General features: G+C 41.9%; 1 protein-coding gene across 1 annotated transcript in view; it reads right to left on the bottom strand.

Moving 5' to 3' along the window:
* Nucleotides 1-433: 433 nt before the first annotated feature.
* CEP152 (centrosomal protein 152) overlaps nucleotides 434-15,047 on the bottom strand; it is a 116,767-nt gene continuing 102,153 nt past the window's right edge. Inside the window, exons 24-28 of the mRNA XM_073568457.1 lie at nucleotides 11,196-11,286; nucleotides 10,467-10,570; nucleotides 9,432-9,588; nucleotides 4,048-4,151; nucleotides 434-1,517 (exon numbers count right to left, since the gene is read on the bottom strand). Coding sequence (XP_073424558.1) covers nucleotides 673-1,517; nucleotides 4,048-4,151; nucleotides 9,432-9,588; nucleotides 10,467-10,570; nucleotides 11,196-11,286 — 1,301 coding nt within the window. The 3' untranslated portion in view covers nucleotides 434-672. The remainder of the gene's footprint in view (nucleotides 1,518-4,047; nucleotides 4,152-9,431; nucleotides 9,589-10,466; nucleotides 10,571-11,195; nucleotides 11,287-15,047) is intronic.

Raw genomic sequence — 15,047 nt, forward strand, 5'->3', positions numbered from 1 at the left:
CTCGGGGAGCTAACAGGAGGGAAAAGAAAAAAAAAAAGCTCAGTGCTAAACCAATGACGTTCCTCTGGCATCAACATCCAGGAAGGGTGTCATGTGAGTGTTGCAGACAATCAAGCAGCCTTCATGTGGCGCCGACGCTGGCTGTTGATCACAGGAGACCAGTGGAGGATGCAGCTCTGTGTAAGAAGTAGTGACATGGATCCAGTAGGCGACTATAATTTTTTTTTTCTTACCTCCCTCAGCCCATTAACAATGGGACTGCCTAGTAGTGGACAACTTCTTTAAAGTCCACATTTGTACATACAACTCATCAAAAATCCCTTTATTTCAGCATTTTTCAACAACTGGGTATGTTTATTCAAAAATACATCCTAACACAAATTCTCAGCACACAGTATATCACATGTGCCGTATGTTAAATAAAAAAAGCAGGTTAAATAATAAAATGATCTTTATTTAAATAACATAATTTTGCAAAACCAGGCGCAAATATGAAAATAATCTTTTGACAAACAAACACACAAATACAAAAATAAAGTATAAAAAAGGCATAAAACTATACAGGAGCCAATAAATAAGTCGATTCATTCTGTAGCAACAATTTAGACGGCTATAGAAACGGACAAGAAATAAAAAGCCTTCTGAGCATTTTTCCTGATGAATTAAAACTGTTTAAGTAAGCAAAGGACTATCAAAGCCGCTGTCTTGCTTGGGGGATACAAAATCCAGCAATAATTTCCGTGAAAGTAGCTGGCTGCCTCGACCTACATCAGAGTATGGCTTAGATTCAACAGCTGCAGAGGGGTGACCCTCGGCTTTACTAGGATGCTGTGTACCGAGAGTCTGATCTCTCTTCTTTGCAATGTGTGCCGAGTGATTCTGACCTTCGTATCTGCTGCCAAAGCCATCATGACTTGCCTCCACGAAGGGAAATAAACCTGCTGCTGAAAAATTCTCAGGAATGTTCAGATTTTGAGACGAAGTCTTTAAATGGGTTACAGAGCTTTGTGTAGTCTGTGTTAAAAAAGGTCCATTAATGTTCATACAGGTCCAGTCATTGCTTCCATTCTCATCCCTCACTGGAGTTTCTTGGAGTTCAAACCTTCGTTTATCTGGTCTAGACTTCAGATTTCCATGATCTTGCAGCCCATGGGGAACAGACGGTTCACTCTGTTTATGAAATGTCACCTGGAGAGAATGTGTATTAACGTTTGGACCATTGAAAGTGAGACAGTCATCCAAAGGTGTGCTCATAGACCGTCCCATATGTCCTGTAGCTTTATGCTCAAGGTTGTCCCTTCCACATTTCTTAGAGTCATCTAATATAATGGTGGTGGGATCTTCTGTGTCAGGGAATCTTCCCCCGTCACCCTTCTCTTTTACATGCCTCCTGATGAGCTCATCCAGGGTCTTCTGGTCTGCGTTTCTACCACTCGATCTATTACTTGGGAAGCTTAGAACATTCCTCATTGGCTCAATTGCTTCAGAGTCACTTTCATCTTGGCTCACTGCAAATCCTAATTAAAGATCGAAAAGATATATAAAAGATACAGTGTTTAAGCGTTTTCATTGTAATCTGCCATGTCAAGACTGCTCGTCATTTGTCAAAATGTACAATGTAATGTATATAGAGAGAACGGTGACTGCGGAATCAGAGTGCTCGGGTGCAGAAAAGTGCATTACGACTGTTAGTATAAGGCTACTGTAAACCATCACGTAAAACTACACAAGTCTACAAGCAAAAGGAACTTGCTGGATAGTACTCTACATTTCCCAGGAGAGAATATACTAACATTTTCTCCGCTTTGTTAGGGGTACCAGCATTTTAATGTCAGGAGTAAATTATTATGCAGCACAGGAGGACTTAATATATGTCCATTGTCCACACACGTGTACTAGCTGATGACTGGCCCTAAATGCCTTAAACCTGTCATGTCCCAAAACTATATTATCCTGCATGAGATTTATTTGCAGGTCAATAGGGTTCAAATACTGTGTAGCCGCCACACCGGAAGCCCAGCTATTGGGAGGAAATTAATTTTATTCCTCTGGCTTTTGGTCATTGAGGAGAGGTTTCAGTCGATGCTCAGTACACAGTGAGTGGCGGCTATAACTACGTCCCGCCACTGATGGACAGCCGGCTCTGTGCTGATGCATTGCTGAGCCTGCTGTCAGTCACTATGTACTGAGCAAAGACTGAAACCATTCTGACCGTGCCTCAATGGCTGAAAGCCAGAGGCTTCTGGGAGGAATAAGCTTCATTTCCTCCCAGTAGCCTGGCTTCCAGTGCAGCTTTCATTGCTATTAACCAGCAGATTAATCCCATATCAAGATTAATAGCGTTTTGGGACATGATAGGTGCCCTTTAAGTACACTAATACATTTAGTACCAAATATGGCTTGAATATTGGTTCAATACAAGAACTTTTTATCCTTGTGTCCTCTACTTCTCTGCAAAGATCATAAGCTCTTGTGAGGAGGGCCCTCACTTTTTATTTTTTTAACTGTTGATCAGTTTGTCACCATGTAATGTCTGCTACCTTCGGACTGGGACAGCTCATAGAATCTCACGGCTTGCAGTATCACCTCTATGCTGATGACACACAGATCTACCTCTCTGGACCAAATATCACCTCCCTACTAACCAAAATCACACAATGTCAGTCCGCTATTTCATCCTTCTCTGCTAGATTTCTAAAACTTAACATGGACAAAACAAAATTCATCATCTTACCCCCATCTCACGCGACTCTCCCAACAAACCTATCTATAAAAGTAAATGGCTGCTCACTCTCCCCAGTCCGACAAGCTCGCTACCTCGGGGTAATCCTTGACTCTGATATCTCCTTCAAACCACATATCCAAGCCCTTTCCACTTCCTGCTGACTTCAACTCAAAAATATCTACCGGATCCGTACATTCCTCAACCTAGAATCTGCAAAAACTCTAGTGCATGCCCTCATCATTTCCCGCATAGACTACTGCAACCTCCTGCTCTGTAGCCTCCCCTCTAACACTCTCACGCCCTTCCAATCTATCCTAACCTCTGCTGCCCGACTAATCCACCTATCCCTCCGCTATTCCCCAGCCTCTCCTCTCTGTCAATTCCTTCACTGGCTCCCCAATACCCAGAGACTCCAGTTCAAAACCCTAACCATGGCATACCGTGGAAACCTTCAAAAGGAACCTGAAGACCTACCTCTTCCGACAAGCCTACAACCTGCAGTAACCACCGATCGACCAAGCCACTGCACGACCAGCTCTGCCCTCATCTACTGTATCACCCACCCCCTGTAGATTGTGAGCCATCGCGGGCAGGGTCCTTTATCTTCCTGTACCAGTTGTGACTTGTATTGATTAAGATTATTGTACTTGTTTTTATATTATGTATACCTCTTTTCACATGTAAAGCACCATGGAATAAATGGCGCAATAATAATAAAAAAAAAAAAATAATAATAATGATCTCCCTTTTACATACATCTTCTGAACTGGAAAATGCTGCAGAATAGGTTAGCGTTCTAGAAATACAGAGCAGAAGTCATCCCAAAACCTGGCCTATCTTCAATAATCAATAATAAAGCTCATTTGTAAAGTGATTAATCTGACACACAGGGTCATGTGCCAAGTTACATTGCATGCTGTTTTACTTGATTGGCTCTTTAAATCAACTAGTTGCACCTTCCCAACTTGGTTATCATCCATCTTTACCTGCTTCTTGCTTAACTGACAGCTCTGACTGTACCAAAGAAAGTCCGGAAAGGATGATAAAAAAACAAGTAGTTTGGGAAGCTGTACTCAAATGCTCGGCCAAGCCAAGGATGTACCGAGTGCCTGTGCTTGGTTTGATCAGTCATTTTGTGCTGAAACTTGAACTACACCCATTTTCTAAGTTAGAAATCAAAAGTGTTAGAAATGTTGCCTAACCAAATTATTTCAGGAGCAAACAAATGTCAGGAAGAAACAAAAAAATAGCAATTAAGGCAAGGCTCAGGCCTAAATAATGGATGCAAACAATAAATGTATCCCCAAAGTTTAGATACATACCTACACAAAAGTTTCTACTTTTTGTTTTTTGGGAGACTGGGGTCTCTAACACTTTTGCCATAGTTGCAAGTTTGCTTGCAGCATTCATTATTTTCTTTTCAGCTCTTAAAAAAAAAAAAAAAAAATCAAAAAGACCATTAGTAGAATAAGGAGATGTAAAACAATTATTATCCCCATATGTGTATTTAGGCTATGTACCCACATATGCAGAAAAAAAATCAGACTCCTTCCCAGGAAAAAAGCGTGTTTTTTACAGGAGCATCCTCCTGCTCATAGAATATAGTTAGAAATGCGGATTTTTCCGCAAAATTAATGAAAATGCTGTGTTTTTCGCTGAAAAAACTGCATCATGTGCACAAAAATTGCGGAATTCATTAAAAAGAATGGGATGCTTCTTGTATGTGTTTTTGAAGCGTTTTTGCTGGGAAAAACGCTTAAAAAAACGCTTACGTGGGTACACAGCCATACACTGCACATTAGTCAAATTAATTTCCACAGAGATCATCAATGAAACCAGCTTCACAGTTTTGCACTTCAGTGACTTGCAAAAGTATTCACTCCCTTGGATTTTTCCCTATTTTGTTACATTACAACTTGTGTTTAAATATTTTTGTAATCGTATTTGAGTGTGATGCATCAGCACTAAATAGCCTAAAGTTGGTGAAGTGAGAAAAACATAGAAATAAAATGAATTTATGGAAAGAAATACCTAAAAATTTACATGTGCATACGTATAAATCTCTTTTTCGATGAAGCCCCTAAAAGTTTCTGGTTCAAACAATTACCTTCATAAGTCTCATGCATAGTGAAAAGAAGTCCTCGATGTGCAATCTAAGAGTCACATGTCTGTCAGTATATAACTTTACCTTTTCTGAAAGGCCACAGAGGCTGCAACACCATTAAGCAAGAGGCACCACCAACCAAACACCACCATGAAGACCAAGGAGATCTCCAAACAAGTCAAAGACAAAGTTGATGAGAAGTACAAGTCAGGGCTGGGTTATAAAAAAAAAAACCCTAATCTTTGATGATGCCCTGGAGCACCATCAAATTCATTATCATCAAATAGACATAACATGGTACCACAACAAACCTGTCAAGAGAGGGCCGTACACCTAAACCCTCAGCCCGGGCAAGGAGGGCATTAATCAGAGGCATAATAGAGACCAAAGGTAACCCTGAAGGAGCTGCAGAGTTTCCAAGCAGAGATTGGAGTATTTGTTCATATGACTACAATAAACCGTACACTCCATTGAGGTGGCTTTTATTGAAGAGTGGGCAGAATAAAAAAAAAAAAACAAACTTACAAAAAAAAATTGTAAGGGTCATTTTGAGTTTGCGAAAAGAAATATGGGACACTCCCCAAATGTATGGATGAAGGTGCTGTGGTCAAATGAGACCAAAATTGAACTTTCTGGGCACCAAGCTAAACACTATGTCTGGTGCCAAACTAACAAAACTCATCAGCTCAAGAACACCATCCCCACAGCGTTTTAAGGCAGCAAAGAAAAGAAAAATGGTCCGAGTTAAGGGGAAGATGGACGGTGTGAAATACAGGGATATTCTTGAGCAAAACCTTTTTCAGTCTGTCAGTGATTTGAGACTGGGGCAGAGGTTCACCTTCCAACAAGGCAATGACCCAAAATATACTGCTTAAGAAACACTTGAATAGTTTCACGGGAAACGTGTAAATGTTTTGGAGTGGCCTAGTCAAAGCCCAGACCTTAATTCAATTGAGAATCTGTGGTCAGACTTGAGGATTGCTGTTCACCAGAGGAAACCATCTAAGTTGAAGGAGCTGGAACAGTTTTGCCTTGAGGAATGATCAAAAATCCCAGTGGCAAGATGTGAAAAGCTCATAGTGACTTATCCAAAGCGACTTGCTGCTGTATTTGCTGCAAGTGGAGGCTCTACAAAGTACTGACTTTAGGGGGTGAATAGTTATGCACAGTGAAGGTGACAGGTATTTATTCCATTTTTCTTTACAATAAAAAAAAAACGCAAAAGCTTCACAGCTGTACGCAAGTTCTTAACATGAACTCATAGAAACCCTCAAAAAAAACAAAAAACAGTGAAATTTCAGATTATGAGGTAGCAAAACACAAAAACTGCCAAGGGAGGGGGGAGGGAATACTTATGGAAACCATTGTATATACTGGTAGCCAGACGGCAGTGCTGTACATAGGAAAACAATGGCCAACATTTATCAAATGTGACATTTTAGAGAGTGTTAGTGTGCAGTTTGTTTTTTGACCTGTATTGCAGGGAGTGTTTTTTTTTTTTTAAAGATCAGTCATAGCACACATCATAGCGATTAACTTTCTAGCAAATTAAAGGTATGTCCATTCTTTTTTGCCTCTGGGAGGCGTAGCGATGCAACGTAGTAAAAGTTGCATTATATAAATTTGTCTAAATCATGGTTGAGCAGTATCCACACCAACTTTTACAAATTGTAGTACATGGTGAAAATAGCTGTGAAGTCTCATGAAAATCTAATACATAAAGCTGAATGTATGTGTGTCTGTCTGTCTGTCTGTCTGTCTGTCTGTCTGTCTGTCTGTCTGTCTGTCTGTCTGTCTGTCTGTCCGGGATTGGCATCTGCACAGTCGCAGCTACAGCCACAAAATTTTGCACAGTCACGTCTGGACCCCCGAGAGCGTCATAGGCTATGTTGTGAGGCGAAATTTTAACCCCGAGCATTAAAATTCACCAAACAATTTTGCCTATTATTCTTATCATTTCTATGTTGTTATCGTGCTTCTGTACAGCTGGAAATAACACAATTTATTACCGTGCCAACAAAGACCACCGTCTGACACAGACTGCAGGGGGAGCCCAGTATCACACAGGATAGGATTAGACACACCTCTCAGCAGTCAGAATCACACAGGATAGGAATAGATACACGGCTCAGCAGACAGTATCACACAGGATAGGATTAGATACACAGCTCAGCACACAGTATCACACAGAATAGGATTAGATACACGGTTCAGCAGTCAGTATCACACAGGATAGGATTAGATACACGGCTGAGCAGTCAGTAACACAGAATAGGATTAGATACACTGCTCAGCAGTCAGTATCACACAGGATAAGGTTAGATACACGGCTCAGCAGTCAGTATCACACAGGATAGGATTAGATACACTGCTCAGCAGTCAGTATCACACAGGATAGGATTAGATATACGGCTGAGCAGTTAGTAACACACGATACGATTAGATACACAGCTCAGCAGAAAGTATCACACAGGATAGGGTTAGATACACAGCTCAGAACAGGATGTGCCAAAGGAGAGGACATTTTCATTCCAAGAATTCCACTCATTCCATCTGATTTGTTTTTTGATTTTAAACGCCTCCAGTTTCCAGTTCAACTGCTATTTGCAATGTCCATTAACAATGCTCAGGGACAGTCCTTGAAAGTAGTAGGGATCGATTTGCAATCTCCATGCTTTTCTCATGGCCAACTTTACGTGGTCTGTTCAAGAGTTGGAACTGCCAAAAATCTGTTCATCTTTGCACCGAAAGGAATAACCAAAAATGCTGTTTATCAAAAGGCTCTTGAATGAGTTAAAAATAAAATACTATCAGTACTTAGGTAATCGTTTAGTTAATTTGTGTTGCAAATCTGTAGTGTTGAATATATGATGTGAAATGTTTTTATGTGCAATATAATCATTATAATTTGTTATAACTAACCACAGTTGGTTACTATGCCCAGGCAACGCCAGGCTCTTCAGCTAGTAGTGAATAAAGATGTTGGCAAGAAACATCTTAGTCTACAGGCAGTCCACTTTTGTCCACGCACTGACATTCTTAAACGGCAATGCAGTTCTAAGTAGCGAGCACTAGATTGTGACGCTGTGGTGGAAGGAAGCTGGAAAAACCAGTACAAAAGATATCTGTGTTGTGTGGCATAAGTGTTACATCCGCATCAGTATCACACGTACCAGTGGGGCCCCTGAACTGTGGTGACCTAAGCACCATGAGAAAAAGTCTCATGGTGCAGCGCTCAGCTCACTGAGTTCACAATGAGAAATTTCTCACAGTGAACTGCGGTGAAGTCACTGAGCTGAGCGCTGCACCGTGAGACTTTTTCTCACTCTGCTAGTGGTGATCTCATTGAGGTCAACAGAGTTCAGGGGCCCAGCTGGGAATCCAGCCTCAGTGACCTGCAGTAACCTCGATGAGGTCACCGCTGGTCACTGAGGCTGCGCATGCAGCAGCTCATTCTTCCAGTGTTTTCAGCTAGGACGGTCACATCTTGGCACCGTCCAGGTTGAAAACTATTTATCGCAGACATGGATTACGGCGTGGGACAAAAAGACGAACAGGTGAGGGATATTGTTGCTTTTTATTTTTGTTTTATTACAGGAGACGAGGGCTTCAATGGAATGGCGTTAGGGGAGTATAACTGTTTGTCATTTTTAAATAAATGAATCAAAGTGTTTTGTTTTTTATTTCAAATACAGGACTTTATTCTAGATGTGTGTTAATTTACAATACAACTATAGAATTAGTAATGGACAGGAGTCTTATAGATGACTATTACTAACCCGTGGGCTTCATGTCACCAGACTACAAAGGTGACATCAACCCCACAAATATGAACCCCACTTTCCACCGCCACAGGTCAAGTGTGAAGAATTGTGCAAAGCGCCAGAATAAGCGCATCTAATAAATACGCTTTTTCTGAGTCATATGCAGGCTGCTATTTTTAGGCTGAGGGAGCCAATATTCATGGCCCCTTACCAGTCTGAGAATACCAGTCCTCAGCTGTCTGCTTTAGCTTGGCTGGTTGTCAAAAAAATGGGGGGAACCCTATGCAGTTTTTTTCATTATTTTTTTTTAAATAATTTAAAAAAACAGGGTGGGGACCCCTCTATTCTTGATATCCAGCCTTGCTAAAGATGACAGCTGAGGGTTGCAGCTAGCAGCTGTCAGGGTTGCCTGGGAAAAAATACACTTTTTTTTTTTTTTTTTAGAGAAAAAGAAAAAGACTGTAAAAAGCACTTAAAAACATCCCTGGTCAGGAAGGAGGAAATAGGTCTCGGTCCTGAACTGGTCAACGCTGGTTATAAATGTGCCAAAACTGTATACATTTACTAAGAAAATCTAAGGGTGGTCATAGGGAAGAATTAATTTTTCTATGCTCTAATATCCCACGAAATTCTCTGATAAAATATATTTAAAAAAAAAATAATCACAGGGACACTTTGAAAAACATAAAATGAGCAGCACCAACTTTTAGAAGCACTTGTCATAGTCCCACATAAAAAAAATAGATTGCCTTTTGTCTGCATGTACAAATCCAATGGCATATTTCCGAACCGAGAATTGTCCAGTAGAACATTTTATAAGCTGCTGATTTACACTCACCCCATATTCTTTCCATCGTCTTTTAGTAATTGTTGCAGACAGGTCAAGTAATATTTGCGCATTTTTCTAGCCGTTTCTTGCCGTTCTCTTAGAACTTCACTTTTCAGCATTTCAGCGGCTCTTCCCTTACTATCGTGTATATAACGAAGCATGTCATCTGTTTAATCAATAGGGAAAAAACTAGTGCATGGTCGTAGTAATGCTGGTGTAATGGCCATTAGCAAGACAAAAAGTAATCATTGTGTCGACAATTCCTAGAAAGCTCATCACAACTGGGAAAAACGTACTCTATTTCAAAGTGATAACTAAATATAGAAAGTAAACTTATCATTTACAATGACTATTGACTAGTGATAAGCGAGCGTGTTCGCCGTGCTCGATCGAGTACCGAGCAGTGCCGAGTAACGCATGGTGCTCGAGTCCTTCATTTTAATCCGAGTCGCACTGCACTGAACCTTAGGAAAAATCTCACTCCTTCTCCCTCAGTATAATAACATTAGCAATTACCTCTGATTAGCAATTAGTATACAGGGTGGGCCATTTATATGGATCCACCTAAGAAAAATGGGACGGCTTAGTGATATCAACTTCCTGTTTGTGGCACATTAGTATATGGGAGGGGGGAAACTTTTCAAGATGGGTGGTGACCATGGTGGCCATTTTGGATCCAACTTTATTTTTTCCAATGAGAAGAGGGTCATGTGACACGTCAAACTTATTGAGAATTTCACAAGAAAAACAATGGTGTGCTTGGTTTTAATGCAACTTTATTCTTTCATTAGTTATTTACGAGATTATGACCACTTATAAAATGTGTTCAGAGTGCTGCCCATTGTGCTGGATTGTCAATGGGCAGCAATAGGAATATCATTTTTTGGGATCTCTTCCCAAACCTTAATTTCCTCTGGGAAACAAAGGGGAGATGAGCTTTGAAATGTCAGGGAATGACAAGCCTCTTTCCTGTATCTTCGCATTCTTAGATAATCATGGCCTTTATATGTTTGTTGATTTGTTGAATTTGAGTGGTCAACTTACTTTTTATTTTGTCCACAGCTTTGATATACTGAGCACGCATCTCTTCTAGAGCATTTCCTCTACAAAGAGCGCAGCCTTTCTCTGAACCCTCATCTTCTGGGTTACTACAATGAAAAGAGTCAACAAATAAATGTTAAGCAATGTCTTTATTCTCCAAACTGCACAGATGCCATCTCCTTGCACCTGGTCACGAAATAAGGATCCCATACATGAGTCCAAGATTGTCTGAACCCACAGTCTAATATGTATGGGGGGGCTCCTGACTGTCACCCAACAAATAACATTGAGGAAGATAAGGATCTGTCATGTCTGATTTCAGACTGTCGATATTTTTGCTCTCTAAGAGGTAAGATGTCAGAGACGTCTGGCAATGGCTCTCAAAGAATCTAGAGGCACACAGCGGTATAAGCGCTTCTGTGTAAGGAAGAGTTTTGGGGGAGATAGGTGCCAGCCGAACAACTGGCCGAAGCATCGTATGGCAAAACGCCATCTACAGAGTATGGGAGGGCTTTAGAGGAGGCCAGTAGTACTGATAGGAGATTTCGGAGTCCAGGTTCTGTAAAAAAGCATGGGATTCACCACAGAACCTGACAGAGCTTGGCAAATCTAAGACGGAGAGATCTTTCTAGAACGAAACAAAAATGCTAAATGCCTGCTGATAGACATGAGCATCAGAAATAAAGATTAAAAAAAAACAAAAAATAAAAAGACCAAAAACTAAATCCTCACCTTTGTGACGTGTTGTTACTGTTCACTTCTTCAAGAGTTTTATGAAGTTCAGCATTTTCTTGCCTTAGATTTTGGGTAACAATTTGATTGTCTGAAATTAAACTAAAACTGGTCAGGAATTACTGATACAGTGTTATCCTGAAACGGAATACGGTAATGTTCACAGACATCACTTATAAATTCTATTATTATGATTACTACCGTTAATGGGACCCGTCATGTCCCCCGTACCCTCCAACCCAGCAGCATTCGTATATGTATTTCTAAATTCCCTGCCTAACCAGCCCTGTATAATGTTAGTCACTTAAATCCATGTTTAAACGAAAGTATCTATAACCTCAGTTTTTCTTATGCTAATTATTAGTGATGAGCGAGTATACTCGTTGCACGGGTTTATCTGAGCATGCTCGGGTGTCCTCCGAGTATTTTGGCGTGCTCGGAGATTTAGTTTTCGTCACCTCAGCTACATGATTTGCGACTGCTAGACAGCTTGAATACATGTGTGGAATGCCTGATTGTTAGGGAATTCCCACATGTATTCAGCCTGTCTACAAGTCGCAAATCATGCAGATGAGACGATGAAAACGAGATCTCCGAGCACGCCAAAATACTTGGAGATCACTCGAACATGCTCGGGGACATCCGAGCCACAATGCTACTCGCCCATCACTACTAATTATGCCTTTGACTAGTCAATGTGGCGTCAGTTTCCCCAGACTAGTCCAGCCCTAAGGGCATGATAGTATTAAGATACGTACCGGTAACGGTATTTTTCGGAAGCCCATGACAGCACCACGAGAGAGGGGATCCGCCCTTTAGGAACAGGAAACCTACAGATACAAAAAGGGCGGCACCTCTCCCACGCATCAGTTGGATTACAGAGCTTGAGAGGCTACCATGGTTAGTACACAACATATGATATATACAACCTATCTACCCTATTTATCAGAAATATTTTTATAGCATCTCCCACATACAGCAAACTGTGGACAATCTTCTAAAGGAGTGCACCCCTATATGTGAACAAGGGAGGGAACTAAGGGTGCTGTCATGGGCTTCCGAAAAATACCGTTACCGGTACGTAACTTAATACTTTATTCGGACTCCCATGACCGCACCACGAGAGAATTACAGAGATGTAAACTAACTTAGGGAGGGACTACAGCCTGCAGCACCCTTAGCCCAAAGGTGAGATCTGAGGAGGCACCCATGTCTAACCGGTAGTGGTTAAAAAAGGTGGAAGGAGATGACCAGGTGGCCGCCTTACATATCTGATCAATTGACACTCCAGATCTTTCTGCCCAAGACGATGCCATGGCACGAGTGGAATGCGCCCTCAGGTTCTGCGGAGCCGGACCTCCACCTGCTGTGTAGGCAAGAGAGATAGCCTCCCTAATCCACCTTGCTAATGTGCGTTTCGATACCCTACAACCTTTCCTGGGACCTTGGAAGGATAGGAATAATGCATTCTCCTTCTTCCAAGGATCCGTGGCTGCTAAATATTTAAGTAAGCATCTCCCAATATCTAATGCCTGAAGTTTTTGCTCCTTAGGGTTGGTCGGATTAGGGAGGAAGGAAGGTAGAACTATCTCTTGTGTCCTGTGAAATTGTGATGCTACCTTGGGAAGGTATGCTGGATCTGGCCTTAGGATTACTCTATCCTGTAAGAACTCTGTGTAAGGGGCCAATCTGGAAAGTGCCTGTATGTCGCTCACTCTACGTGCGGATGTTATCGCTACTAGAAACGCTGCCTTAAGAGATATAATCTTTAATGAGGCAGAATCCAAAGGTTCAAACGGACTTTCTGTCATGGCTGTAAGGACTAAGTTTAAGTCCCAAGGCACACATCTGTCTTTGTGTATGGGTCTCGATCTAGCCGCTGCTTTGATGAACCTTGCTACCCAATAGTTATTGGCAATATCACATGCAAACAAGGCTCCTAAGGCTGAAACCTGTACTTTTAATGTACTTGTGGAGAGACCCAATTCGAGACCCCTCTGGAGAAACTCCAGAATATGTTTTGTGGGAATTCCGTCTCTGACATCAAACTGAAAGGTGGACAGGAATCTCTTCCAGGTCCTAGCATAGATGTTAGTGGTAGTTAGTTTTCTGCTTTTTAGGAGGGTATCAACTAAATTCTTGGAGAACCCTCTATCCTTTAATAGTGTCCTCTCAAACACCACGCCGTCAAATGGAGTCCCGCTACTTGCGGGTGGCTGACTGGCCCCTGGTAGAGCAGATCCAGAAGGTTTGGCAGTACCCAGGGATCGCATACAGACATGGTCCTCAACCATGCAAACCAGGTCCTCCTGGGCCAAAAGGGGGCAATTAATATGACTCTTGCCCGATCTTCCTTACTACCAGAGGTAGAAGATTTAATGGTGGGAAGGCGTATGCCAGAGAAAAGTTCCATCTTATCAGGAGGGCATCCACTGCCAGTGGATTTTCCCTGGGATTCAGAGAGCAGAACGATTTTTCTTTTCTGTTTTCTCTGGTGGCAAAGAGGTCCACCTCTGGCTGACCCCATCTGCTGACAATCTGGTGGTAAATATCCCTGTTCAAAGCCCATTCTCCTTGCTTCAGAGCCTTGCGGCTTAGAAAGTCTGCCTTCACGTTGTCTTTTCCTCTGATGTGGAGGGCTGTTAAAGATAGAAAACTTTCCTCTGCTATCTGAAGGAGACGTTCTGTTATCCGCATCAGGGCGTTGGAACGGGTTCCACCTTGGTGGTTGACATATGCTACCGCTACCTGGTTGTCCGAGAGTATCCTCACGTGATGACCCTGTAGGTACATAATGAGTTTTTTGACTGCCCGCTCTATCGCCAATAGCTCTCTCTGGTTGGATGAGATCTCAGCATCAGAATCCCAATGTCCCTGTACCACTATGTTCCCCATATGGGCCCCCCAACCGATGGGACTAGCGTCTGTGGTTATAATACGGGTTATCTGCGTTACCCAGGGCACCCCTGAGGCTAGGTTCTTGTCATCGAGCCACCATCTAAGCGACGTAACAGCTGAGGGGCTTAGCAACACTTGACCCTATAAGGAGCCTCCCAAGGCCCTGCTATTAACCAGGACGTCCTTCTGAAGGGCTCTAGTATGGAATTGTGCCCACCTGACTGCTGGGATGCATGAGGTTAGAGAGCCTAACAGGGACATGGCCTGTCTGAGGGTCATAGAAGGATTATCAATCGCCCGAAGGACCTGCTGCTGTATCTTTTGCAATTTATCCAATGGTAATAGACACTGCTGAGTTTCTGAATTTAATAGTAAGCCTAGAAACTTCTGTATCTTTAAGGGCTGGAGGCGGGATTTTTCGTAGTTTAATATCCACCCAAGGTTTTCTAACCTTGATTTAGCTTTTTCTATCTGGGATATACAATGGCCCACTGATTTTCCCACAATCAAAAAATCATCTAAATATGGAACAATTAAGATGTCCACTTCCCGTAAATGAGCCATAACCTCGGCCACTATTTTTGTAAATACCCGGGTTGCTGCTGAGAGACCAAAGGGAAGGGCTCTATACTGATAATGACGGACTGTGCTGTCTACTGAAACTGCCACGCTCAGGTACTGCTGGAAATCTGCATGGATAGGTACATGATAGTATGCATCTTTCAAATCTATGACTGCCATAAAACACCCTTTAAACAATATTTTTATTGTTGTATTGATGGATTCCATCTTAAAAGTACGATTAACCAAAAACTTATTAAGGAAACGTAGATTAATAATCGTCCTAAATGTCTTATCAGGTTTTTGGATCAGGAACAAGGGAGAGTAGAACCCTCTTCCTCTCTCAGAATCTGGAACCTCTATCAGGACGTTTTTCTGGCAAAGGCTTAAGAC

This window comes from Dendrobates tinctorius, unplaced genomic scaffold, assembly GCF_039654945.1.
Source record: "Dendrobates tinctorius isolate UK_male_01 unplaced genomic scaffold, ASM3965494v1 ptg000022l, whole genome shotgun sequence".
NCBI lineage: Eukaryota > Metazoa > Chordata > Amphibia > Anura > Dendrobatidae > Dendrobates > Dendrobates tinctorius.